We start from the raw sequence: 27,436 nt of genomic DNA on the forward strand, positions 1-27,436 counted from the left end.
TGAGTTAGAGTAACATAGCGTATAACTATTAGGTCTAATAACACAAAGAAATATTAACATTCACCCTTAAAGAGCATACCTTATATTTATGTCCAATTTGTTACATACAACAGAAAATGTATCAATATATATATATATATATATATATATATATAATTAACTAGTATGCTCGAAGGAAATGTAGCATATAGCACAATACTACTGATGGTTGAGAGACTTGATGCAACGTTTTGAGTAGATCTTCTAAAATATGACGACTGGACTTGACAAAGATAACTTGATTTAATCTTTGTATGAGCTAAATCTTCTTGAGTGTAATCTTCTTCTTCAATTCTTCTTAAACTAAAAATAACATAGGATCCTAAAGTTTGTGAAAATAAAGTGACAAACTGTGAAGGTTACAAGATAGATTAGTTTCAGTAAATCTGGCATCTACTCAGTAGTAGAAGGATAATTAAAGTGACAAAAGCACAATCTTTTAAGGTTAAAATTTTGTCAAGAATGATTTGGGTTCTTACATCTACCATAAGCGGAAGAAATACAGGAAGGACCAAATTTTTGGTCATTTTTTACTTCTAGAGAAAAAAAAAATGCTAGGAGCGACACTGTCTCCAAGAGAAAAGATATATGAAAGAGACAAACTATTAAATACTGATTTTTTTTTTGCATATTAAAAAAATATTTTCTAAAATTTTGAACCGACAAATATAAATTGAACTGAATCTTTAAAAATAGAATTTGAGCATTGAGTTGAAGTCAAATTGAGTTCGGATTGAACCCATAGAGTATATGTGGTGATTAGGATTACGTGAATTCAAGCCAAGGTCAATTTGGAGTTATTTTGGCCAATTTGTGGTCAAACCAAATTTTAAATAAGTTAAATCAGATTTAAAACTAAGCCTTGTTCTTATTAGACCAGATAACACTAGATCTAAAACATTGGAGATATGATAAGTGAATTCAACTAAAGTTGTTTCGACACGTGTACCATGAAGTGTGTCAAGTGTCTATATGTTAATGGTACTCCTTGGTACCAAGCAACACAAACAATATAGGTGAGTGAGATTTCCAATGTCGAGTAGCATCAAGTTTCAGTAATTTACTAAAATGGTAAATTTTGAGCATGCTAGGTGACACAACATAAAATTTCAAATCAAGAAATTCCTATAGTTGGTAAGTCAAGTTTAATGTTTTTATCTAAAGAACTAAGAACAATAAACGACTACCACGCAAAATTTACAAATTGTGTTAATATTTTGATTATATGGACAAGCTAAAGAAGCATTACCTGAAATGAAGCAAGTAAAGTAAACATAGTGGTTCCACGTTGTCTTGCCTCAACTTGTCTAGTAGCAAAGCTTTTCCCATCACGTGCACGTTGAACTTGATATATTATTGGCACTGCAAATAGAACATTATTACAATAGCAAGAAGGGTGAACACAAAAAGGTATTTGTATTTTGTCAGGAGATTATTAATATAGTGTGATATGAAAACTAAAGCACAACACTGAAGACCCGTGAAGCAAACATGAGCATGGAAAAGAAAAAAAGAACAAAAAGAAGATAATTAATCTTATGTTATCCAAACAATATAACCAACAGTTAAATAAACTATAAGTATATTAAAATGATTTAGTAAAAAGATTAGGCTAAACTTGAGACAAAAACAATATATTTTCATGGTCACACTTAAGCTTTGGAATAAACCCACTGCGATATGGCAACTATAGAAATATATGGTCCAAAATCAGAGACTAAAGTTTGCTTAAGCATAAGAACTATCAAAATCTAGTTCAAACTGATTATTGCTGCAATATACATGCACTATTACCCATTGGAATACCAAAAACTTTATTTAAAAAAGTTATCCAAATTAACAACATATGAAGCCATAAATGGGTTAGAAGTTTAATGCTGTCATGGAAGTCATTATTGCTGATCAAAAATTCAAAAACTCCACTAGTCACATATCCTTAATCTACATTAGGAAAAATAGTTTCTAGCTTTTTCGAAACTATATAGCACCAACATTTTAAATTCACATATCTTATCTCCTCTTATTTCTCTTCCTCTCCCTGATTCATCACACAAGCATAGCTGCCCTAATCTCCTGATATCTATCTCCAACACTTAACAAGTAATTATCACCTCAACTTTTTTTTTATTTTTCTTCTTCTTACAATTTACAACCCCTTTCGCTTTTTTTCAGCTATTTTCCTCTCTTACTTGATGTTAGAATAAATAGGTTCACATTGCTTATTCATTTAACCATCTAATTCTTTCATCGCTTGATATCTATCTCCTTTACCCCATGGTCAAGCGAGCTTCCTGCACCACAATTTCTCAGCCTAAACCTCATGACATTATGCGATCTTACATGCCACAATCTTTTCACGAGCCATATGCTAGTGTAATCATTTGTGCTGCTAAAACCAATGAACAACTTCCTTCGTGTGTGATTTCTCCACACAATCAAATCTAGCAAAATCACTATCACCTACTACTACTCTCTTCTTCATCCATTGTCAGCTCATGAAGAAGAAACACATCTCACAGCCTCCTACTCATCACATGCATCGCAATTGCTGTCATGACCTCCATGTTTTGCTACCCTGCCTCTATGGCAGTCGCAAACTTACATCTTTGGCACATGCAACACCTCGTTCGTAATGTCAGCTCTCTCTTGTCACACCCATCTTCAATATTGTTGTCTCCAGTATAAGAGGCACAGGACATGAAGTCCTATTGCGAGATATGCAACTAAGAGTCTCATCTCATCCTTTATATTCACCTCTTCATGTGGTTTCCTTCTCTTTTTTCTATTTTCGAGTGTTGTTGTATGCATCACTGCAAAAAGCCTACTCGAGAATGATTCTTAGGATATCTCTTTATTCTTCTTCTCTCTATGGTGTGCTAATTGGTCTTTAGATAAAAAAAAAAAATGAAGCTTACATGCTCTATAAAATGAGAACTACAAATTTTTTGGCTTTCATCATGGTTATCTTGGTTTGTTAGTGGTTTTATAAAATGAGAAATAATCACAGCACATAACAACTCATTCCTTGTGTTGTTTGTATGCATGATGTTAATGTTTTGACACTTTTCTTGAACTCCACAGTCCACACCATGTATAATTGTATGTTGTTATAATCTATCACATTCTAAATTGTGACAATCCCATCAAGTTAGACCATTGATAAAAATCTTAGAAAGAGGCATGTGATTCACAAGCATGCCATCTAAATTTATATCGATGTTTTACAACCATAGATCACAACCTCATCAAACTTCACTAGCTATGAGAGATTGTGCCTTAAATGAGGTAGTCTGAAGAGTAGCCATTGTCACATCTCAATCTCATTAACAAGGAAGCATGTGACAAGGAAGCATGTAAAATGTTAAAATCTTCTTGAGAACATCAACGATGAACCTTCTAATGAAGGAAACTACCAATGTATTGGAAAGGAGTTCTTCAAAAATTTGCATATCATTCCAGTCAAAGCAATTGATTGCAAAGTGATCTGCAACTGCCATAAACCCCTCAAAAATCATAAGGCTTAGTGTCTTTGTGATGTATTTTTGCAATCTATTTCTCAGTCTATCAAGCACCATGAATTGATGATCTAAATGGAAGTTTTTTTGTGCCTCGCCATCGCATCAACATCAAGATAAATATTTTTTCTGCTTCAAGGTCAATATACAGTGTATCCTGTTGAACCTATATGATTCACCTGCATCACACTTAGACTCAAATAGATCAAGTAAGCTTAGACTGATTGAAATTCAAAAATTGATTGGCTTTGCCTCTCACAATTGCAAATTTGCAACAAGAAATATCTTTACTTATGTCATGCTCTGTTGTCATGTTAATTCATTAGTGAGAAATTATAAAGAGATTTATTTAGAAGAAGAGATTAAAAAGTTGAGCATGATACATATTTATACTGCAGTTTGAATGGTAGTGTTTGGACAAATTGTTTCAAATTGCTTATTTGAATTATAATTTTTTTTTTTTACATTGGCCATATTGTTTCTTCACAAATTTGAGCTAAGATTCAAAATTTCAAGTCATACCGAAGGTTTGATCTTTGACATACTATTTCAGCATTGTGGCGATGGTTAGATAAATGGTGTCGGTAATGGATTGAGGTTGAAGAAGGAAATGAAGAATAAAAAGGAGACATTGTCCGAGTATGGTTTTAAATCTTATACCATACGGGACAAAATGGTCGAAACATATACAACAGCAACCAAGCTTTATCCCACTAGGTGGAGTCGAACCACCATGCATCAAAGCATTGGCACGATACTAGAATAGGACCTTTTCAATCAAAGATTGAAACGGTGGCACGGAACAAGATTTTGAGTCTTAGTGTTGAATGGTATTGAGTTTCAGTGATTTACTATAGAACGATATGTTTGTCCCAATATAGTACGAGATTTCAAACCATGAATTGAGCGGCCCTTTTCTCAACTTTTCCTTGACTTTGTCAACTATGATGCTTCAAAGTTGAACCACAAAAACATTGGAGATCCCACCCATATGCATGCCATAGACATGATTTTGTGATCAAGAGAGAAACTAGCTTATTCCTCCCTCCTCTGATTGTAGTCTAGTTCTTGCCAGTGGAAATTGGATGTTTATAATTATCTTCCTAATGACTGAGTTGATCAACACCAAGCTTAATTCGTTGCCAAATGAGACACTCAAACTTCAAGTGTAGATTACTATGAGTTCTCTAGTTGCTGCTTCACTCAGTCATTTTTGTTTTATATTTTCTTGGCAAATTTCCCAAGAGCACACCTAAAGTTGGAAATTTTCTACCAAGTACACCTAATTTTAGAAATTCCTAAAGGGCATACATTATCTCACCTTTTGTCTTTTAGATACCAATAATAACCTCATAGTCCAACTACGCATGCATACATTGAGTCATCAAAATAATTTAGTCCAATCACCTTGACGAACATAAACATATTAGAATGCAAAGGTTAGACTATATTTGGGAACAACATCGCAAGAACACATCCAAGATATTACTTTTGTATTTCATGCAAAAGAAGACCATCAAAGGTAATTTGGTCAAATAATTTTGATGGATAGTCCTAATAACACAATATATTCTTATTTTATATTTTATGAATGGGAAGACCATCAATGTAATTTGGTCAAATCAAACAATAAATAAATAAATACATTGCATTCTCACAAATACAATAGCATTCTTATTTATCCAAAATCATAACGTTTAGGCTGTCAAAAAAATCTGGAATGAAAAAGTTTAACGTTTATAACATTAAGGGGTAGTTTAGGTATTTAAATGATAAAATGCGAGAGAAAGCACTCTCTTTGGGATTTCTAAAACTAATGCACCTATTGGGGGTTAATTAAAGTTCCCAGATGTTTTAGATATGTAACTATATCTATATGTATGTTGAAATAGTTTACATAATCCAACCGCTACGTTGTTTTAAAGGGATAGAATGCAAATTCAAAAACAAAGTTTATAATTTCAACTAAAGTACTCAAATATAATGTATGTACATTTGTTAAGCAATCACTCAAGTTGGTTTAAACTGCATAAAATAGATCATTCAATATTTCTCACAACGTATTGGAATAGATCATCAATCTTTTAACAAGTAGTGATGTACAAGATATTGCAAAAAACAAAATATATATGAAAGTTAAATTTTTATTAACTGTGTTGTAAAGATTGGAGGTTAAGTGTTCAACCAATTAGGATCCCCATCCGCAACCCATCAAAGTTATGTGCTTCTTGTAAGGATAAAGGCATGGTTTTCCTTTGTTCAACTTGGTATAGCTTTTATGAGAAGATGAGGCGACACTTAAAAGAACATGGAAGTTGACCATGTATAGCCACATAGATAAGATTAGATGGTGCTAAAAAGAGATAAGACAGTAATATTTGACTATTTATGCTCATACATTGTGGAAACTTGGAGAATAACTCAAACTTGAAGAAGGGGGAGAGAGAGATTAGGGTTTGCTAAAATCTTGCAAAAAAATGATTACTAGAAAAGAGAGTTGCAAAAAGAAGAAAGAGGAAGAAGAAAAGAAAAGAGAAAAAAAAGAAAGTGGAAAGGAAGAAGAAAAGGGGAAGGAATTGAAGAAGAAGAAAGAAGAGGAGAAAAGAAATTAGGAATGGATGGTGCATCTCTTGTTAGAATGAAAGTTAGGAAAAGCCTACAACAAGAAAAGGGAAAAAGAGAATAGTTGTTATCTATACTGTAAATATATGGTCCCTTACTAATCTTCGAGCTGTCAAAATATCAAGGGTTTCTCCTTCTTGTGTTATATATTTTAATAGCTTGTTATATTTATCTTGTAGGATGTGACTGAATGAAAGGGAGCCTTAGCGCAATGGTAAAGTTGTTGCTTTGTGACCAAACAGCCTATTACAAAAAGCAAGGTAAGGCTGCGTACAATGGATCCTTCTCTGGGACCCCGCATAACGGGAGCTTTGTGCACCGGGCTACTCTTTTTTTTTATGTGACTGAATCACAAATAAGGCTCAAATAGAAACATTTTCGAAGTCCTGTCCACAAGGTATTTTGAATGTATATATATATATACCGTTTGATATTTAGTTGATAAAAAGGCCAGCCCGGTGTAGAAACTCCCGCCATGCGAGGTCCCGGGGAAGGATCCATTGTACGCAGCCTTCCCCTACCCTACATATTTAGTTGATAGAGTATAAAATGATAAATCTATTGAAAATGTTGTGTATTGATTAGTGTAATTATTATATTAAAATTAAACTTGAAAATTCTTGTAATTGATTAATTAGTTTTAACGTGAAGGCTATCATCGAGACCAACCAATGGGATCATATATTGGACAAGTTAACATGATTTTGTTATGTTATATGGAACTAGTTCTAGCAGTGTTATATACTCCAAGACCAGTCGCCAAGCTTAAATGTGATAGTTATGGACCTCTAAAAAAATGTTGAACTAGGTAACACCGAACTTGGAGCAATCGGCTCGACCCCACGAAAGTTTTCCATCGATCGTCAGGGTAAATCAGGAAGTACTCACGGCGAGCGGCTAAAAGCCCATCATTCCGTGGTTGTGTGTCTCATTTGGAGGAAAAATTCCTACAAATGCATCGTAACTTGGAATCGAACTGTAGGTGCCTGTGTGACAACTTGGTGTCCTTTAGCTACACCGTAGCCCAAGGGGACAATTATGGACTTGTAGCATCAAGATTAATTGTGGTCTTAGACTAAATTTGAGAAAATAGTTAATTAATTAAATGGAATTTGTGATGTCTTTTATTAATCTAGATGATTTTGTTACATTGCTTTTATCCTACCAAATTGATTTACATGGAAAAAATAACTACACATTTTTTTAAAAGCATTAAAAGATATGTAGGGCAGCCCAGTGCATGAAGCTCCCGCCAATGTAGGGTCCCGGATAAGAGTCTATTGTAACCAGCCTGCTTTGCAAGAGACTATTTTCGAAATTCGAACCCATGACCTCTATGTCACAAAGCATTAACTTTACCGTTGTGATAAGGCTCCCCTTCTCTCTTCACTGATATGTAAATCTTGAAAATAAAATCCAAAAAAAAATGTATTATTTTTTAGCGTATTACTTTAAGTCTTATTAAGTGTATACTAATTATGTAACTTATATGATTTATCATATATATGGGCTATGTAATTGTAATAAAGTAGATACATCTCATGATACAACATAATTTGTCTACTAATTTCCTACATAATCTCACTAATTATAATTATGATCAATTATATTCCAACTCATTTGTTCTATTCCTAATACCTTTAATATCTATATGTTGTTCATATGATATATGGTGTTTGCTCATATACTCATTTGTGGCTTAACAAAATTTAGAAAAGTCACATTACTTTTTTGAAGTGGAAGTTGCCTGTGGTTTTGAAGAAATATTTATATCTAGAAAATGGAGGATTGAATTGATGTTGGAGGGGGTGAATTGCAAACTCGTCTTATTCGTCATTCTTTTATTTTCTGTCAGAGTCGTTAGTAATATGTAGCAAAAATTGAAACAATAAAAGAAAGAACACAATAGACACGGAAGATTTACTTGGTTCACACCACCCTCCCCGTGCCCCTGGTGGCTACGTCCAAGGCTATGTCTCAATAAGGTCTTCCTTTTGCCAAGTCTCACTAGGACTTTCATTGTTTAATCGCACTAGGACTTGCACTACTTAGTCCCACTAGGTCTTTCCACCAACCTACCAAGTATTTGGTCCTACTTTGACTTCTCTCACTTTCAAGCTTCAAGTCAACCTTGACTTTGCTTGGACTCTACACTCAACTTGATCAACCATGATCAAGTTATTTGACCACCCTTGACCAAATTCACTTAAGCATATTGTTCAAACAAATCCACAAAGCCCTGGAGGTGGATTGCACCAATAGAAAACATGTCTATCTTTTGCAAGATATCTATCTACTTGAAATGCATCCAAATTAACAATGATTATCTCAAATTAAAAACAATGATGAGAAGATAATTATGACATTGAAGATTGTTCTAGTTATCAAAGACTTGTGGAGAAGCACATTTACGTGTCACTTACTATGCAAGATATCCCTTTCATCATTAACTTGTAAGCCAATATAAAATAGTATTAGAAAGTAATGTGAACAATTTTGGCCAGTAAAAAACATAGACATCTAAATACCAAGATTTCTCTATTGTTGATTATGTTGGACCTACCATAGAAAGTTCATTTTGCAAATCTGTTTTCATGTTGAAGTTATTTAGTAATATGCAAGAAGCAAAGTATTGCAAGCTTGCATTAAACTTGTTGACTTTGACAACCATTGTATCATCATGGCATAAGCTTCTTTAGAGGAACCTATTTCTACTATTTTTTCCATACCATTTATCAGAAGCTAGTCATGATTGATATCTAAGTGCTCGTTTAAGGGGAAAGTTGGAAGCAATATATTAAGAGAGAATGGATTTACCTTCATATTTAAAGGATATATACACATGGGTTGTAATCTTTGAGTTAATATTACAAACCTACTTTTCATTATAGGAGATAAATTAAATTGTAACATTTGAAGCATTGGCACGCATAAATTGAGAAATCAAAGTTAGTTTTTAGTTGTGCTCGCCAAGTTGCAAAGAAGACAAGTTTTGATATTGTTTCCCTAGTTTAATTTCAGAGATTTATGCTTGTTTGTTCATGAAGCATTCAAGGACAATCTTGGCAACTAATATTACAATCCAATCTATAGGTTTGCAAATTGCAACCACAACACACATATATATATTGCATGCATTGAGATTGAAATAAGGTTCAAACATGTTAATCATGCAGCTAAATTTGCAATTTCATAGTATATGTTTTTTTAGACAATTGATATTTCCACCATTCAATCATGAAATAAGATGCTTGTTTTTCATATCTCAGTATCATCAAAATTTATCCATGACATGCTTCTATAATTGGTAACAAGAAAGAAAAGGGCAGCCGGTGTACAAAGCTCCCGGCAAGGCGGGATCTCGGAGAATGGTCTATTGTACGCAATATTATCCTACTGTACAAGAGATTGTTTCCGAGACTCAAACCCGTGATCTCCAGGCTACACGGCAACAACTTTACCATTGCGTAAAAAAAACATGGAAATATTACATCCTTAAGTAATCAGAGAATAGTATAAAAGACTGGACCACAATGTATGTTAAGTACATATACGTAAACAAAAGAGAGTCAGAGTTCTACTGTTGATATCACCAGAGACAATAAATACTGCATGCAAACTATGTGCAAGTTTAAAACAATCCACTGTTTTACAAGCTGCTGCCAGTGCCTGCAAGAACAAAAAACAGTTTAGAAGTATATTAAAACTGTAAAAAAAAACATGCTATTACTGGCATTTGTTTATGGTATAAGAAGATCATAGATCAAAAAAAAAAAAAAAAATAGTGAGCATGTCAAGAAGAACCACGCCTAACAAAGGTTTATCCACTTCTAGTGAGAGGAGACCATCAGAGAATGAAGATGAAAATGAGGAAAGATGTAAGCTTCTTGCAACAAAAGAGTATATTACTGGCAAACCTTAAAGCATTCATGTCCAATTACTCACTAAGAAAATAAATGGGTAACCAAAACTCAAGTATATTACTAGGATAGAGGCTATAAATTTTTGGAGTCAACCAAAGAATGTGCAGGAGGTTTGCAGCTTCCTTAGGTTAGCAGGATATTGTTGTCGCTTATTGAATAGATTCCAAGTTGTGACACCACGAATCCATCTAACAAAAGAGGGGTAAAGTTCATTTAGGATGGGTCTTTCTAGGCGAGCTTTCAAGAGCTCAAGTGGAGATTAGTAACTGCATCAATGCTAGCTCTTCCTTATGTAGAGAAGGTTTCATCTTGTACATTGACTCTTCAATTTAAGGGCAAAGGGCTATTTTAATGCAGCATGAAAGGGTAGTTGCATGTTTCCCAACAACATAAGGAGCATAAGCATTAACATCCTATTCATGATCTCGGACTAGTTGTTATTGGAAGGTTATAAACCTTCATTATTGTGAATGCTCAAGGTTGAGCATTAGAGAACAATAGAAGATTGGAAATATTCATTGTGATGGATTAATGCTCAAGGGTGAGCATTTGGAGACAATGAAGGGTACGGGACCTTCATTATGATGTTGTCAGCAACAAGTGAGGTTGTGAACTGGATAACTCTTCATGGGAAGAGTTTTTTATATGTGTCAAAGGGAGAGAATGTAGAGTTTAAGTTAAGAAACCTTCATTACCCAAAGGGGAAGGTTACCCTCTTGGAAAGGGGGAGAATGAAGGAAATATTCATTCTTGCTTTAGCATGAATAAGAAGTTGAGGCTATGGGATTAGCTTAATTTAAAAGTATTGTTAAACATCAAAAAGGGGGAAGATTGTTGGTGCAATTTTCCCTGAGTCAAGGTTGACCAGGTTAACTAGGCTTGAGTTGGCTCAAGCTTGAGTCGTGATGTTTGAATTTTGATGTTTGACAATATATAGAAATTGCAGGTGCAATTGTCCATATGGGAGATTGATGGTCAAAGGTTGACCAAAAGTCAAGTAGATCAAGGTTGATCAAATACTTGACTGGAAATCCTAACTGGAGGATAGGCAAAAGCAAGACCAACGAGTGGGTTAGCAGAAGAAGAAAATCCAAGTGGGTCAATGTTGATCGGACACTTGTTGAAAATCCCGGTGAGTGAAGTCGGGCCGTGGAAAGTCCTGGTAAGTGAATCCAAGTAGTTGAGAAGTCCCAGTGAGTGAAGCCGGGCAGTTGAAAAGTCCTGGTGAATACAGTTAGAAAGTACTGGTGAGTGAAACCAAGCAGCTGGAAAGTTCCGATGAGTGAAGCCAAGCAGTTGGAAAGTTCCGATAAGTGAAGCCGGACAGAGATGAAAAGCCCTGAGTGAAGCTAGACAGTGAGAAAATCCTAGTGAGTGAAGTCAGGTGAAAAGCCCCAGTGAGTGAAGCTAGACAAAAAGAAAGCTCTGGTGAGTGAAGCAAGACATGTGGAAATCTAGGTGGGTCAAGGTTGACCGAACACTTAGTGTTTGGAAGTCCAAGTGAATCATGGAGAACCGGACACTTGGCATGAGACGGTAAGTCCAAGTAAGTCAACCTAGACGATAAGTCCAAGTGGGTCAAGGTTGACTGGACAAATGACACTAGAAAAAAAGTCCATGTGTGTCAAAGAATTGACTGGACACTTAGTAACGAAATCCCAGCAGGTCAAGGATGACCAAATGCTAGGCACGAGGAAATCCAATCAGGTCAAGATTGACTGGATATTGGGTAAGGGAACCCTAGACTTGTGTTTGGCGAGATATGGCCCGAAGCCCAATCGATCAGTTGGGAGCACTATCGCGACAAAGGCGACCCAATCGATCAGCCGATCGATTATGCTACTCCTGATTGATTGGGAGTTTATTGCAAACACACAAAGGGTTTTCCAATCGATCGAGCTGGATTTCTCGCGATGACATGAGGAAGCTAGAATCGATTGGTTAATCGATTCCAGGGTCTTCTATGAGAGCACAGTAGGTTTCTGGATCAATCAGCCGATCGATCCAACTGCTCCCAATCGATCAATCGATCAATTGGGAGATGACCATTGTGTAGGATGCGAGGTTTGGACGGTTGGGATCGTTTGAATCTGATGTGACAATCGAGACATGGCAATCGATTGAGAGCAGGCCTAATCGATTAGGAGCCCTAAAAATGCAAATATAAAGCCGACGGCGAGTTCAAACGCAACAACTCTCACACGCTCCTCTCCGCCAATTCTTAGAAGTTTTGGGAGACAATGTGCCGCTATCATCTTCAAGAGGCATTCAAAGCAAGAAAAGCTCAAGGGATTCAAGGTTCAAAGTATTAAGTCGTGTTTTGATTTATATTTATATTTGTTTCCTTGTTTCGAATTGTATCTTGTTCTTGAGTTGTACGAGGTTTCTCTACCTGTGGATTATTCCGAGGAGTGTATTTCATAGTGGAGAGTGTGCTCAGGTGTGGATCCTTGGATTAGTCATCTCATCTTGAGGTGGATACCAAGTAAATTCTTTGTATTAACATTGAGGAGTTCGCTTCGAGTATTACTGCAACAAAAGATCATTATCATCGAGGAAGCGAGCGAGCTATTCAACCCCCCTCCCCCCCTCCTCCTCCTCCTCCTCCTCTAACTCCGAAGTATCCCAACAGATCCTAGGAGGCTTACTGCCCCAGAGGTATCCTCAAGAGCTTCTTGGGTGACTGATTGTATATCGCCTAAGTGATATGCACATTAAAGTAATTGTCATTACACATAGAGCTTATCATATTCTATTAACAAAGAGAATCAAATATTTCTCCATATACAAGATTTGAGGAGGCAAATTCCTAGAGCATGCCTGTCCTATTAGCTGTCCTCCAAAAACTTGTCCAAATGATGGAGCATCTGGCAGCGTAAAACCTCTAAATATATCAACCTGTACATTGAAGACAAGGTTAGTTCTACCAAAGAGGAGACAGTTTAAAAACCACAAAATTAGGATCTGTATTTACATTTGCAGGACACACTGCAGATATAAAGTTTGCATATAAAGTAGAGAACAAAGTTTCGTGCAAAAGATGCTCTGAGATAACCAAACAACAGTATGTAAGATTAGCATACACAATCAACACTTCACACAGTTCAAAGCCAGAGGAGCACAAAGAGAGAAAGAGGACATTTATTACATGAATCTTCCTTCATTGTGAATAAAAGCTACTTTTACATCATTGTTACTACACAAATCTTTTTCCAACAAAAACGAAAACAACAGAATTGTATACCAAAGTAGCATGAGGTGACATTAGGACTGGAACAACTAGAGCCTTGATTTATAGAATACCAGTTATCACCTAAAACCTCTCTAAGTACTATGGATTACTTCAGAAATAAAACAGTTGTTTAATGCCAAAATAATGAATATAAATATTGTCCCATATTGACTATACGAGCCAGACATTGTTCCAACATGTCAAGACATACATCACTAGCACTGGTGATAGTTGACATTTTGGCTATATTGCATGATGCAAAGGAAGAGCGCAATATCAAGCTTGATACAGGCAGCATAGAACTCAACACAAGTGATACATGCTACTTACCAATTACTCAATAGTAAGATAAACTGTTGGGCGATGCTTAGTCAGAAGTTGGAAAGTGGACATGAATGTATATATAATAATATGAAATACAAAAGAAGACATTTATTTATCAAATATGTAAAATAAAAACATTTAGAAATAAGACTTGCCCTAGTAGTCACTTGTTGGCCAATGCATTCCCTATTTACCCATGTATATATTTGTCATCAACAACAATTGACAATCATGAGATAATTTTCAAATAGTTTCAAATGCAAATACTATGACACCATTTTCATCAAGAGGATAATTTTCATTAAACAAAGTGCCTGACATCTTGTTCATCTTTTTCCCTTGCTTAAGATTTTTTTTCTTCATTATCTTGTATTTTCTTGTTTATTTTATAATTCACTATCATGTTTTTGTTTGAATATTTTGATATGCTAACAAATGTTTGAATAAAATACCACAAATACATAGCACAAGCCTGAATGAAAAAGGAAGAGTTGCAATAGAAAAATTAGCATCAAAATGTTGTGGGCAAGGTTTAAAATCTCGATCCGTGCCGAGGGTTCAGTCTAAACCGGAATGGCGGAACAATACAGTTTTAATATCATATCGTGTCTTGCCAACACGGTTTCAATATTTTTTTATTTATATATAGTAATTATTAGATAAATATGTTTATAGTATATAATTTAAAAATAACTTGTATATTGATTTTATATAAGTTCTCCATTATTAAATAATTTAATATTATTAAAAAATAATTAAATATAATTTTCTTTAAAGAAAATTGATCTAAACTCGAAATAAAATTGACACATTATCATGTTACCTTACTAATACCAAAAAATAGTGGTGTGAATCATATGAAAGCATTGATTCTCCGGATTAAATAATCATAATTATATAAATCAATAGAAAGATGTTATTTTATATATAGTAATTATATAATTTAATTAATTATTAATTTAAATAATATATATTAAAAATAGTAAACAAATATCAGAATATCAATTAAACAGTAAAAAATAAAATATAAATTTGATTTATTAGAATTTTTTAAAATTTTTAAATAAAATTTTAAACAGTAAAAAACTTCAGATTATTAATTAATAAAATTTACTAATTTTTTGAAAATTTTAAATATATTTTTATATATTTTATTGAGATAATTAAATTAGGGTTTATGAAAGTCTCTTCGAACTATCATACTTAAGTTGGAAATTGTTTTAATTAATTAAATCTAATTTTAATTTTCATCGAGGAATAGGAGCATCGCACTCGTGGAACGCCCTCTGGCGGCATCACGTATCGCGGGACGCTGGCAGCGACGTCAGAGGCCAAGGTTTAAAATTTCGACCCGTGCCGAAGTTTCGATTCTGAACCGGAACGATACGGTTTCAGTATTGTATTATGTGGTGCCGATATAGTTTTAGTATTTTCTAAATATAAAATATATTAATTAAAAAATAAAATATTTAACATAAATATTTAAAAAATAAACAATATAAAAAATAATCTTTAAGGAAAAGATAAATAAAATTTATTATAAATTTTAAATTAAAATAAATGAAAAATAAAATTAATTACATAATTTTATTAGGGTTTAATAAAGTCTTTTTAGATTATCTCCATCATAGCTAGGAGTTAATTAAAATAATTAACCTAAGTTTAATTTAAAAAATCTGAAATCCAACACCACTCGCAAGCTCGCGCGATTTCGGCAATGCCACAGGGTTGCATGACCCCTCAACCATGGCCACGAGGATCGCGTGACTCCTATGGCGCGACTGCGGTGGTCCCTTTGCAACGGCCGCAAGGTCGCGCAATGTCTCTGCGGAGACAACGGAAGGGTTATGTGACCCCTCCGCTGCTATTGCGGGGTCGAGCAACCCCTCCGCTGCGGTCACGGGGTCGCGCAACATGTCGCAACTATTGTAGGTCTAGTGTCGAGGTCGTGTCGGTGCTAGTCGCCGAGCGGAACGAGTTGTTTCGCCCGTTTCGACCGTCTCAGCACGACACTTTAAACCATGCCAAAGGCATCCTGCGACACCTCTGGGGCCGCCAAAAGCATCGCAGGATGCTTCCGGCAACACTGGAGGCATCCCGCAATGCCTCCGGGACTCCAACAACCCACCTTCTGCCGCGCAACACACACGCGTGACGATCGCGAAATCGTTCATCACACAGTGTCGGTTTCGCTCCACCGTCGGAACGATAAAAACCATTTGTCACCCGGCACGGAACAATATGAAGATTAACACGAATGATATAAGTAACTAAATACGTAGTGTAAGAATACCTTTTTTGTATATCTTTAACATAGTACAACCCTACACTATATATATAAAGTTTATTTCCATTTGTATCCCCAATCCTAGCCATAATTAGTAGACACACCATAAGGAATAAAATATCAATCAAATATTATAATATTAATTGAATATATTATTTCTTTTTCTACACTCCCCCTCAAGTTAGAGCAAAGATATCTATCATGCCCAACTTGTAAATAAAATCTTCGAACTTGGGTTAGAAATGATTCTTTGTTAAGGCATCAGCAATATGTTATTTAGATGTAACAAAGGGCATATAAATTATTCCTCCTTCGAGCTTTTCTTTGATGAAATGTCTGTCAACTTCTATATGTTTTGTACGATCATGTTGTACTGGATTATTCACAATGCTAATTGCTGACTTATTGTCACAGAATAGCATCATTGGCACTTCCCAATTTAACTTCAACTCTTCGAGAACTAGCTTTAGCCATAGTAACTTGGATACACCATTCGTCATAGCTATGAGCTCAGCTTCTGCACTACTACAACCCACAACAATCTACTTTTTACTTCTCCATGACACAAGACTACCCCATAGAAAAGTACAATACCCTGAAGTAGACCACCTGTCAGAAATAGAATCTGCTCAATCGGCATCTATATATGCCTCTATGCTTCTCTGGTTGTTCTTTAGAAACAATAAACCTTTTCCCGAAGAGCTCTTTAAATATCTCAAAATCTTGTAGACAGCATCCATGTGTTCCTCGTGCAATGAATGCATAAATTAACTAACCACACTGACAGCAAAAGTAATATCAGGTCTTGTATGAGAAAGGTATATAAGTTTTTCTACAAGACGTTGATATCTTTCTTTCTCGACATTGGCTCCTTTAGATATTTCATTTAGCTTTTGATTTGGGTCCATGGGTATATCACTGGGCCTGCATCCAATCCTTCATGTTTCCTTTAGTAGGTCTAAAACATATTTTCTTTGGGATACATAGATTCCCTTTCTTGATCTAGCAACTTCCATCCCTAGGAAATATCTCAAGAGTCCCAAATCTTTTATCTCAAATTCCAAGGCAAGGCAACCTTTCAAACGGGTTATTTCATCTTCATCATTTCATATGAGAATTATATCATCAACATACACAATCAAGATTGTCATCTTACCTTCTCTAGTATGCTTCATAACATTGTGGTCAGATTGCCCCTGAATATAACCTTGCTTCTTTACAGATTTCAAGAATTTTTCAAACCAAGCTCGTGGTGACTGTTTTAATCCATACAAAACTTCTTTAACCTGCAGATTTTTCCCCCGAATTATTTTTCGAAGCCTGGAGATGAATCCATGAACACTTCTTCCTCCAATTCTCCATTCAAGAATGCATTTTTTACATCCATCTGATATAGAAGGCAATCAAGATTTGCAGCCAAAGAAAGCAGTATTCTGACAGTATTTAGTTTTGTGGCTGGAACAAAGATCTCCTAGTAATCAATTCCATATGTTTGTGTAAAACCCTTAGATACAAGTCTTGCTTTAAAACGTTCCGACGATCCATCTGAATTAAGTTTCAAATTAAATACCCATTTACATCCTACTGTACGTTTTCCCTCTGGTAAGGGCATTATTTCCCATGTTTCATTTTTGTTAAGGGCATTCATCTCCTCAAAGACAACTTTCTTCCATTCTGGAACACTTAGAGCCTCCTGTATACTCTTAGGAACATCCACACTTTATAACTGAGAGATAAAACTTGAATCCAATGTAGATAAATTTTTGTAAGACACGTGATTTGAGAGTGGGTGTTGAGTGCAAGTTCTAACACCTTTCCTAAGTGTAATAGGAAGTTCTAATGACATAGAGGAGTTGGGTACAATATCTGGATTTAGATTCAAATGAGTCTGGACTTCAGGTTCATACGTTTGGTCGTGTGGAGTTGTGGAGTCTTGCTACCTTTAGGATCGTCTCCTTTTGTAAACTTGCCTGAACCACTTATCATCATCAACTCGTGCTCGAGTATCAAGATTCTGCTCTAACACTACCTGAGGTGTATCAATTTTGGTACTAAATTCAGAATTTGAATTTCATTCTACATTCTCTGATACGAAATCAAACAACGAATCTTCCAACTTACTCTCCCTCTGAAAAAGAGTGCTGAAAAAAAATTTAGATTCAAAGAATGTAACATCCATAGACACAAAAAAGGTTTTAGAATGGGGTTCAAAACATTTATACCCCTTTTAGGTAGGGGAATATCCTAGAAACACACATTTGATAGCACAAGGGTCTAGTTTATCACGATTATGATGATGCACACAGACAAAGGCTACACAACCAAACACTTTGAGAGGTAAATCAGAATATAAGTGAGACATGGAAAATAATTTTTAAAAACAGTTAAGGGTGATTCGATTAAGTTAATGAGATAGTTCTATTAGGCTTTAATTACTCTTATTTAGATTATCCCTACTATAGTTACGATTTAATTGAAATTGTTAAACTAAATTTAATTAAAAATTAAGAACAACCTCACAACACTAACACAACCCATCTAACCCAACCAGCAATCGCGCGACCCTTCCGTCGAGAACCGCAGGTCCCGCGATCCCTTCGCCATGAGGGTCGCGCGACCCCTCCTCAGAGATCGTGCGATGCCTTAGCGAGGCGTGCCAATCTCTGCATTGTACCAGTTGATGGGCAAAACAAAATATTTTGCATGTGTCGTACGTTACAACACGAGATTTCAAACCATGACACAAATCAAATACTACTATAGACATAGGAATGGTTAGTCGCAAAAATTGAAAAATAATTAACTTAAAAAATTATCCATTACGTGGGATCATAGCAATTTTTTACATATTGAAAACACGACTTATTCTTTATAAAATAAGAGACTTTAATAAAACTCTAAAACATTCAAACACACTTTTCTAAGAAAAACTAAACAACCTTTTATGGAGCGGGAATTGCCCAAAGGGCGCACCTAAAGTTTGGAATTACCCAAAAGGTGTGCCAAGGTTTGAAATTTCCTAAAAGGTACACTTTTTTCTATTTTACCCCTATACCAAATATGACTATTTCTCTCTTCTCTTTCCTCTCTCCTATGCACGCAACCTCTCTTCTCTCTCTTTTACATGCATAACGATTGTGGTGTTGATTTTGAAAAATCAACACTACAACTTAATTATATTAGCACGGGCCTAGTCTAATTCAAATCAAGCCCAACGTAGACCTGATTTTATGAAGACCAGGATCACGGTCTAGCCGATTCTTCTGGCCAAAATAAGCAGTGGAGGGCACCATTGAACTCCTTACCGCCTCTGAAACCCACATGACTCGAAATGGGTCCAATCGGACCTGTCTAGGTCCACCAATGTCTACGTCAAAATCCACTCATGGACCTAGACAAATTCGATTGGACCCATTTCATGTCCCGTGGGTTTCTGAGGCTGCAAATTATCCAACGGTGCCCTCCATTACTTATTTAGGTCTCTCCGAAAATGTTAAAATGTTATTAGAATAATCAGCTAGAGCATGGTCCTGGTCTCCGGGAAATAAGACCCACATTGGGCCTGATTTGAATTAGACCAGCTCGTGATAGTGCAAATCAGCACCATCGTGTTAATGTAATTAAGTTGTAGTGCTAATTTTTAAAAATTAACACCATAATAGTTATGCATGCATGCAAAAGAGAGAGGAGAGGAAAGAGAAGATGCATGCATAGGAGAGAGGAAAGAGAAGAGAGAGAGAAAAATAGTCCAATTTGGTATAGGAGTAAAACGGGAAAATGGTGCACCTTTTGGGCATTTTCAAACCTAGGGACGCCTTTTGGTTAATTCCAAACTTTGGGTGCGTCCTTTGGGCAATTTTTGTTTATAGAGACTAGCTATGTTATCATATCTCATAATTTATGGAATCATGATCTCATTGTTTATGGAATATTTTCAGCCTAATTTTTAGGGATATTTATATTTACAAAATATGTTTTCCCACAATCACCCTCAATATGGTGAATAGATCCCAGCTTGAATACAATAAAATATTGGGCTACTTAACCCTCTTTTAGTCAATATAACTACAAGTTGTCCAAGTGTAGATACGTAAGAAGTACAAATCAACCTACTCTCACTCTCTAGCTTCTCCTTGACAAAGTGTGAAAATTACAGTGTGTTTCATTCAATCATGTTGTATCAAATTGTGAGCTATGTTAATTGTTGATTTATTATCACAACAAAGTCTCATCAGGTTATCCCACTTTTAAGATGATCTTCAAAGCAAATTAGTTGACAAACACCTTCAATCATTGCTTGGAATATTGCCTTTGCACTAGACTATGCTACCATATCTTGTTTCTTGCTCTTTATGTCCCAAAGTTACCACCAAGAAAGGTGCAATATCTAGTAGTTGACTTCCTATCGACCATTAATCCCAGCGTATATGCCTATAGCACCAAACTTCTATTTCTTTTAAACAGAATATACTTTCCATTTCTAGTAGTTTTTAAGATACTATAATACTTGGTAAGTTGCTTGTAAATGAGCTTCTTTAGGGTGATGCATAAATTGACTAATCACACTAACTACATATGCTACATCCGATCGTAAAATAAATAAAGTTTTCCTACCAGAAATTGATACATTGTCTTATCTACTGCAATATCTTCCTTTGTCATTCTAAGTCTGAGATTTGGGTCTATTGAAGTAGCTACTGGTTTGCATGATGTCTTGCCTATTTTTTAGATCTGTAATAAATTTTTGTTAAAAAATAAAAATACTCTTCTTAAAATGAGCCACCTCAATCTCAAGAAAGTATTTCAATCATCCTAATACTTTCGTTTTAAACTCCTTCACCAAACATTGATTTAGAACTTTAAAGTTCTCTCCTTATCATCATTTCCTATCACAATTATATTATCAAATACATGCTAAGAGCATTGTCGCTACCTGTGAAGAAAAGTATCTAATAAACAATGTGTGATCCCCTTGATTTTGTTTATACCCCATGCCAATTGTAATTCTTGCAAATATATCAATCCATACCTATGGTGAGTGCTTAAATCCATACAAAGCCTTTTTCAATTTATATATAGCATGAGCAAATAAATTAACCTCTAGTTTTTTGTAAAAATATCTATTTTTGACATTAAACTATTGTGACTTCTAACTATTATGAACTCCTAATGATAGTAGAATTCTAAAAGTACTCACTTTTGCAACTAGAGTAAAAAAAACACTACATATTAATTTCATAGGTTTGAGTGTAGCTAATGTTCTAAATGATAGTCGAGACAGCCACCTTGGTGGGAGGCGGGCATCAACCACATCATCTTTGCTTGAGGCGGTACTTTAGGCGGTAGCTCACCTCCTTCCACCACCGCCACACCTGGAACCTCTGTTGTGGTCGTTTAACCATTGCAACACGTTTAGAAGCATCACTTGGGCACGGCAACGAGTCCGAACACATCGCGCGAGCCCAGCAACGGGTCCAGAAGTATCACTCGAGCCCAGTAACGGGCTCGGACACATCACCTGGGTCGTCTCCTAGGCCAGGCTACGTGTCTAGACGCATCGCGTGAGCTCGGACACGTCACCCAAGCCCAGTGACGGGCCCGAAGGCATCACCCGAGCCCGGCGACGGCCCTGACATGTCTCACAGTCCTGACGAAGAATCTAACCTCGTCTCACGATCTCGATGACGTGTCAGACTCATCGCCCAACCGAAATAGGAGGCATTGGCTATTGTCATTTCGCCACCACGAAGCTTCCGAACGTGTCACTTGGGTCCAATGACGAGTCCAAACCCGTCATACAAGCCCAAAGTGTCGGTCGAGCCCAGCCACTGCCCCGGATGCATCGTCCGGGCCCAACGACGTATTCATATGCGTCACGCGAGCCGGGCAAAGCATCCAGAAATGTTGTGCAAGCCCGGCCACGAGCCGAAGTCATTGCCCGAGTCCGGCGACGGGTCAGGAGGCATCACGCAGTCTCGGCGATGTGTCGGACTCATCACCTAGTCTCGACCACACTTTAGACTCGTCGCCAAGCCAAAACAGGGCACACGAGTAAGTTGTAAGTTAGGGTTTAATTAAATAATTTTAAGTTAATAATTTAATTAACTTCTAGCTATAATTGAGATAATTTAAATAGACTTAATCAAAGTCTAATAAAATTATCCCATTAATTTAATATATATATATATATATATTAAAAATTATATTTTTATTTTAAATTATTTAATTTTAATTAATATATTTTATTAAAAGTAAATATTATAAACAATAATGATTATTTATAATATTATGTACAAAAAAATAGTAAAAAAAATTCAGCTGTCTAATCACCGCCTGGTGCCCAGACGCCGAGGTGGTAAGCGGTGGCAGCCCTGTCACCGCCTACCGCTATTTACAACATTGAGTGTAGCCCTTAGCAACTCCGCCCATGATGACCGGTCATGGCCGGTCCCAAGCCTGGATAAAGGAGGGTTGCGTTAGGTTGCCAACCAGCGTCAAACTATGACAAATATTCAATGAATGAATCCATTAAACTATTGTGCTAATGCTAGGTTGTTCCCTGGAATGATCGCATTGCAGGGTCCGACTGTAACGTCTCGGCACCATAAGTTAGATAAGAACAAATATGATAGGAAAACTAATAATCTAAAATTTGGAACATGGAATATAGGAACTCTCACTGGTAAATCAATGGAGGTAATAGATATGATGATTAGGAGAAAAATAAGTATTTTGTATGTACAAGAGACAAAATGGACAGGCGAGAAGGCAAAGATGATAGAGAACTCGGGTTTAAGTTATGGTACACTGGAAAGAGTAAAGCAAGAAATGGAGTGGTATCATTGCAGATAGTTTGTTAAAGGATGAAGTTGTAGGAGTAGTTAGAAAAGGGGATAGAATTATAGCCCTTAAGATAATAGTGGCAAAAGAAATTATGAACATAATTAGCGTATATGCACCACAAATAGGATTAGATGAAGCTACCCAATCAAGGTTTTGGGAGGACTTAGATGAAATATTATAAAATATTCCACCAAATGAAATGATTTTAATAGGAGATGATCTAAATGGGCATGTCGGAGTGAAAAATGAGGAATATGAGAGAGTACATGGGAGTTATGGGTTTGGAACGAGGAATGAGGATGGGAAAACTATATTAGATTTTGCGATAACATATGACCTTATATTAGCTAATACGTTTTTTAAGAAAAGAGAAGAACACTTAGTCACATTCAAAAGTGGGAATAATAAATCGCAAATTGACTTTCTTATGGTTAGGAAGAAGGATAGAAAGATTTGTAAAGATTGCAAAGTCATCCCTGGAGAAAGCTTATAGGGTAGTAGTGTTGGATATACGCCTCAAACATAGTATCAATAGAAAGAAAATATATACAATTCCTAGAATTAAGTGGTGGAAGTTAAAGGATGAGAAACAAAATATATTTAAGGAGAAGGTAGAAATACAAGCATTAAGTGAAATATACGATGACTCTAATACAACATGGGATAAGATGATATCAAAGTTGAAAATAGTAGCTAAGAGTGTACTTGGTGAGTCAAAGGGACATGCACCACTAAGTAAAAAATCTTGGTGGCGGAATGAGAAAGTACAAGAGAAAGTGAAGGAAAAACGAATAGCTTATAAGGAATAATATATTTGTAAGAACGAGGAAAACTTAAAAAAATATACAATAGCCAAGAAAGAAGCTAAGAAAGTAGTGAGTGAAGCAAAAAATGAAACTTTTGAACGGTTATATCAAAAATTGGATACAAAAGAAAGGGAAAAAGACATTTATAGAATAGCTAAAGTGATAGAAAGGAAAACAAGAGATCTTAGCCAAATAAAATGTATTAAAGATGAATGTAATAGGGTATTAGTAAATGATGGAGAAATAAAAGAGCAGTGGAAGAGGTATTTTCATCAACTTTTTAATGAAGGTTTAGGTGACCAACTTAACTTAGGTAATTTAATTAGGTCAAATGAGCATAGAAATTTTAATTTTTATCGTAGAATTGAACGTTAAGTAAAACAAACTTTAAATGAGATGACAATGAAAAGTCGTTGGACCGGATGATATTCAGATAGAGGTATGGAAGTGCTTGGGAAACAAGGTATTGAATGGCTTACAAAATTATTTAACATGATATTGAAAAAAATACCTGATCGATGGAGGATAAGTACTCTGGTTCCCTTATATAAAACAAGGGAGACATACAAAATTAAACTATAGGGTATTAAACTAATGAGTCATACTTGATGGGGAAAAGAAATAGAAAAAGATTAAGGAAGGAGACAACGGTGAGAGAAATCAATTTGGGTTCAAGCTGGAAGGTCGATGATGAAGTTATACATCTTTGACAATTAATTGAAAATATCGGGAGCAAAACAAGATCTACATGGTATTCATTGACTTAGAAAAACATGATAGAGTTCCAAGAAAAATTATATGGAGAATTTTAGAAAGAGAGGTGTTAACATATTGAACTAATTAAGGATATGTATGAGGATGTAATGACCAAAGTAAAGACTTGAGGAAATCAAGCATTTCCAATAAAGATAGGGTTACATCAAGGATCGTACTAAGTCCTTATCTTTTACACTAATTATGGATGAACTCACCGCACACATTCAAGACACAATGTTTGTAGATGATATTATTTTAGTAGATGAGACACGTGAAGGAGTAAATCTAAGCTAGAATCTTGGAGGAAACACTAGAAGGAAAGGTTTTAAGCTTAGTAGATTAAAGATGAATATATGGAATTTAAGTTTAGCAATATTGAAGTAATGAAACAATTGTTAAGATAGGAGAGGAGGTTGCCGGGCGAGAGATTTAATATTTAGGATCGTTTTACAAAAATGATGGAGTGATTGAGAGAGATATCTTACATAGAATAAGCGGGATGGGTGAAATGGAGGGCGTCGGGTGTTTTATGTGAAAAAGTACCTCTTAAACTTAAAGGTAAGTTCTATAAAACCATGATTAGACCTGGTATGTTATATGGAGTGAATGTTGGACTATAACTCAAGCAGATGAGCAGAAGATGAGGATGTTAAGGTGGATGTGTGGGCATACGAAGATGGACAAAATAAGAAATGAGAGCATTAGAGAGAAAGTCGGAGTTGCATCTATTGAGGACAAACTCCGAGAGATACGTTTAAGATGGTACGGACATGTACTTAGACGACCAACAAATGCTCCAATTAGGCGATGTGAAACTATGATAAATATGCATATTAAACGAGGAAGAGGACGACCAAAAAAGACTTGGTTAGCAACAATAAAACAAGATAAAATTTATTTAAATATAGATGATGATATAATAGGAGATAGAGCTCAATGGCGTAAAAGGATTCATACAGCCGACCCCACCTAGTGGGAAAAGGCTTGGTTATTGTTGTTGTTGTAATGTAGCCCTTAGCTATCAACCTTGACTTATAACTTTCTATTGATATAATTAGAAATAACAAAGATTTGGCAATACCCCAAATATTGACTTAGACATTTGAAGTAATGATAGATAATGCAAGAAATACCCATCTTCTAGTATTTGAATTCACCACTAAAAATAAGGAATAGTGAAGTAATGTCCACAAACACATAAACCTTATTTAATGGAGGATAATAACACCTATATCCTTTTTGAGTTGTGGAATAACCCGACGTTTCAAGATAAAAAAGCTCATATGTTCTTTAGGCCAGTCTAGTCATCTTCCCCAAACCTTTGTCCCAAGTAAACCAATGAACAAGTACTTAAAAGCTTGTTAAGGTTACCAATAAGAGATCTTAACTTCTTGATTTTGTTGACTATGTTGTAGCAATTGTTTCCACAACTTCTAATATTTTTATAAATCAAAACTAACTAAAAAATTGGTAATAGAAATTAACAATGATGTCTAACTAATGAAGACGAGAAAAAGGAATCCGGTTATAAAGGTTAGTAAACGGGAAAATAGACAATGAAAACGAACAACAAAGATAAACCACCAATGAAGACTAGAGAAAATAATCCAACTATGAAAGTCGGTATAAGGAAACTGGGAAGCGATGGAGATGACAATAGAGGTGCAAAGGATGTGATGAAGGAAATAATGAGTGATAGGTGATGATGGTAAAATAAAACAGTTAGGTTCTAAGAGTAATGGTGGTGGTGGAACAAAATGATGAAAGAGATGAAAATAGATGTACGGAGTAGGGGTGAGCAGTCAATCCGCCAAACTGACCAACCCGCTTATACCGACCCGACCCGAACTGAAAAAAAATAATCCGCCGGATATAGGGCCGGATGTAGGGTCCTAATATTGCATTATCTGATCTAGTAGGGTCGGATAGTTTTTTATCCCAATAACCGAACCAACCCGATCCGATCACCCCTACTTGTAGCAACTAATGTTGATAAGCTGTTACACGTTGTAATAGTTATTTCCGATTAGCTGCTATAACGTGTAATGAGTAATGTCTATTATTATTTTTAAAAAAAAAAATTTGTTATATTTATATTTTATATTTCATTGGATATAGGGTCGGATATCCAAATAACTGACAACCCGTTGGATATCTGAAACATAAGAACCGCCGGATATAGGGTCGGATGTAGGTCCCGATTTTGCATTATCTGATCTAGTAGGGCCGGATAGTTTTTTACCCCAATAACCAAACCAATCCGATCCGTGATCACCCCTAGTACAGAGGATGCAATAAAAGAAACAATGTGTAATGATGAAAAGAGAGGGAAATCACAATAAAGAGTGGTGATAAAAAAAGATGCACGGAACCAACCCAAGTTGCGAAATACAAAAGATTTGTCAATGAGGGCAGTACTGAAACTTAAGGATGATGGAAAATGAAAGGATAACTAGTACTAATACCAAATCACAAAGTTTTGGCTTTGATACCATGTCAAAAATTGAAAAAATACTAACTCAAAAACATATCGAATACATGGGATCCTAACCCCTTATAAAAAACTCAATAAACTTCATTAAAAAATAAACAACCAACCTTTCTATGGAAACTGGCTACGCTTTCATATCCCATAATTTATAGAATTATGATACCATGATTTATGGAATATTTTCAGCTTAATTTTTAGGTATATTCATGTTAGTACATCACAAACAATTTCAGCTAAGCTAAGCTAAGCTATATAAATGCATGTCTTTCTCGCCACTTTAATAAATTAAATCTTTGAAATTTTCGAAACTATTTAAATAAGCTAGGTAGGTAGAAATTAAGTTTGTTTACCTCAATGTGAAGTTCAACTTCTGAAACTCCAACTGGTTGATTTGAAAGAGCACTAGCACAACAAAAGCTCCTACAAAATATAAGCATTGTGCCCTAACTTCCTCAATAAGATGTTACCGAAGGTTGTGGTATTGGTCAGTGATCATATTTCTCATTGAATACATTTCGTTTAAAATATATCTGATTTTTTTTTTTTTTATGAATTTTCTAATTCTGAATTTTCATAGTATTCATTTATAGTATTATAA

General features: G+C 35.4%; 1 protein-coding gene across 2 annotated transcripts in view; it reads right to left on the bottom strand.

Annotated features, from left to right (window-relative positions):
* LOC121970035 (acyl-CoA thioesterase 2-like) overlaps nucleotides 1-27,436 on the bottom strand; it is a 59,016-nt gene that overhangs the window by 14,958 nt on the left and 16,622 nt on the right. For both annotated transcript variants that reach the window (XM_042520434.1, XM_042520433.1), the window contains exons 7-9: nucleotides 12,920-12,997; nucleotides 9,758-9,845; nucleotides 1,289-1,401 (exon numbers count right to left, since the gene is read on the bottom strand). In XM_042520434.1, the coding sequence (XP_042376368.1) occupies nucleotides 1,289-1,401; nucleotides 9,758-9,845; nucleotides 12,920-12,997 (279 nt within the window). The remainder of the gene's footprint in view (nucleotides 1-1,288; nucleotides 1,402-9,757; nucleotides 9,846-12,919; nucleotides 12,998-27,436) is intronic.

The sequence above is a fragment of the Zingiber officinale genome, chromosome 4A, assembly GCF_018446385.1.
Source record: "Zingiber officinale cultivar Zhangliang chromosome 4A, Zo_v1.1, whole genome shotgun sequence".
In the NCBI taxonomy this organism is placed as follows: Eukaryota; Viridiplantae; Streptophyta; class Magnoliopsida; order Zingiberales; family Zingiberaceae; genus Zingiber; species Zingiber officinale.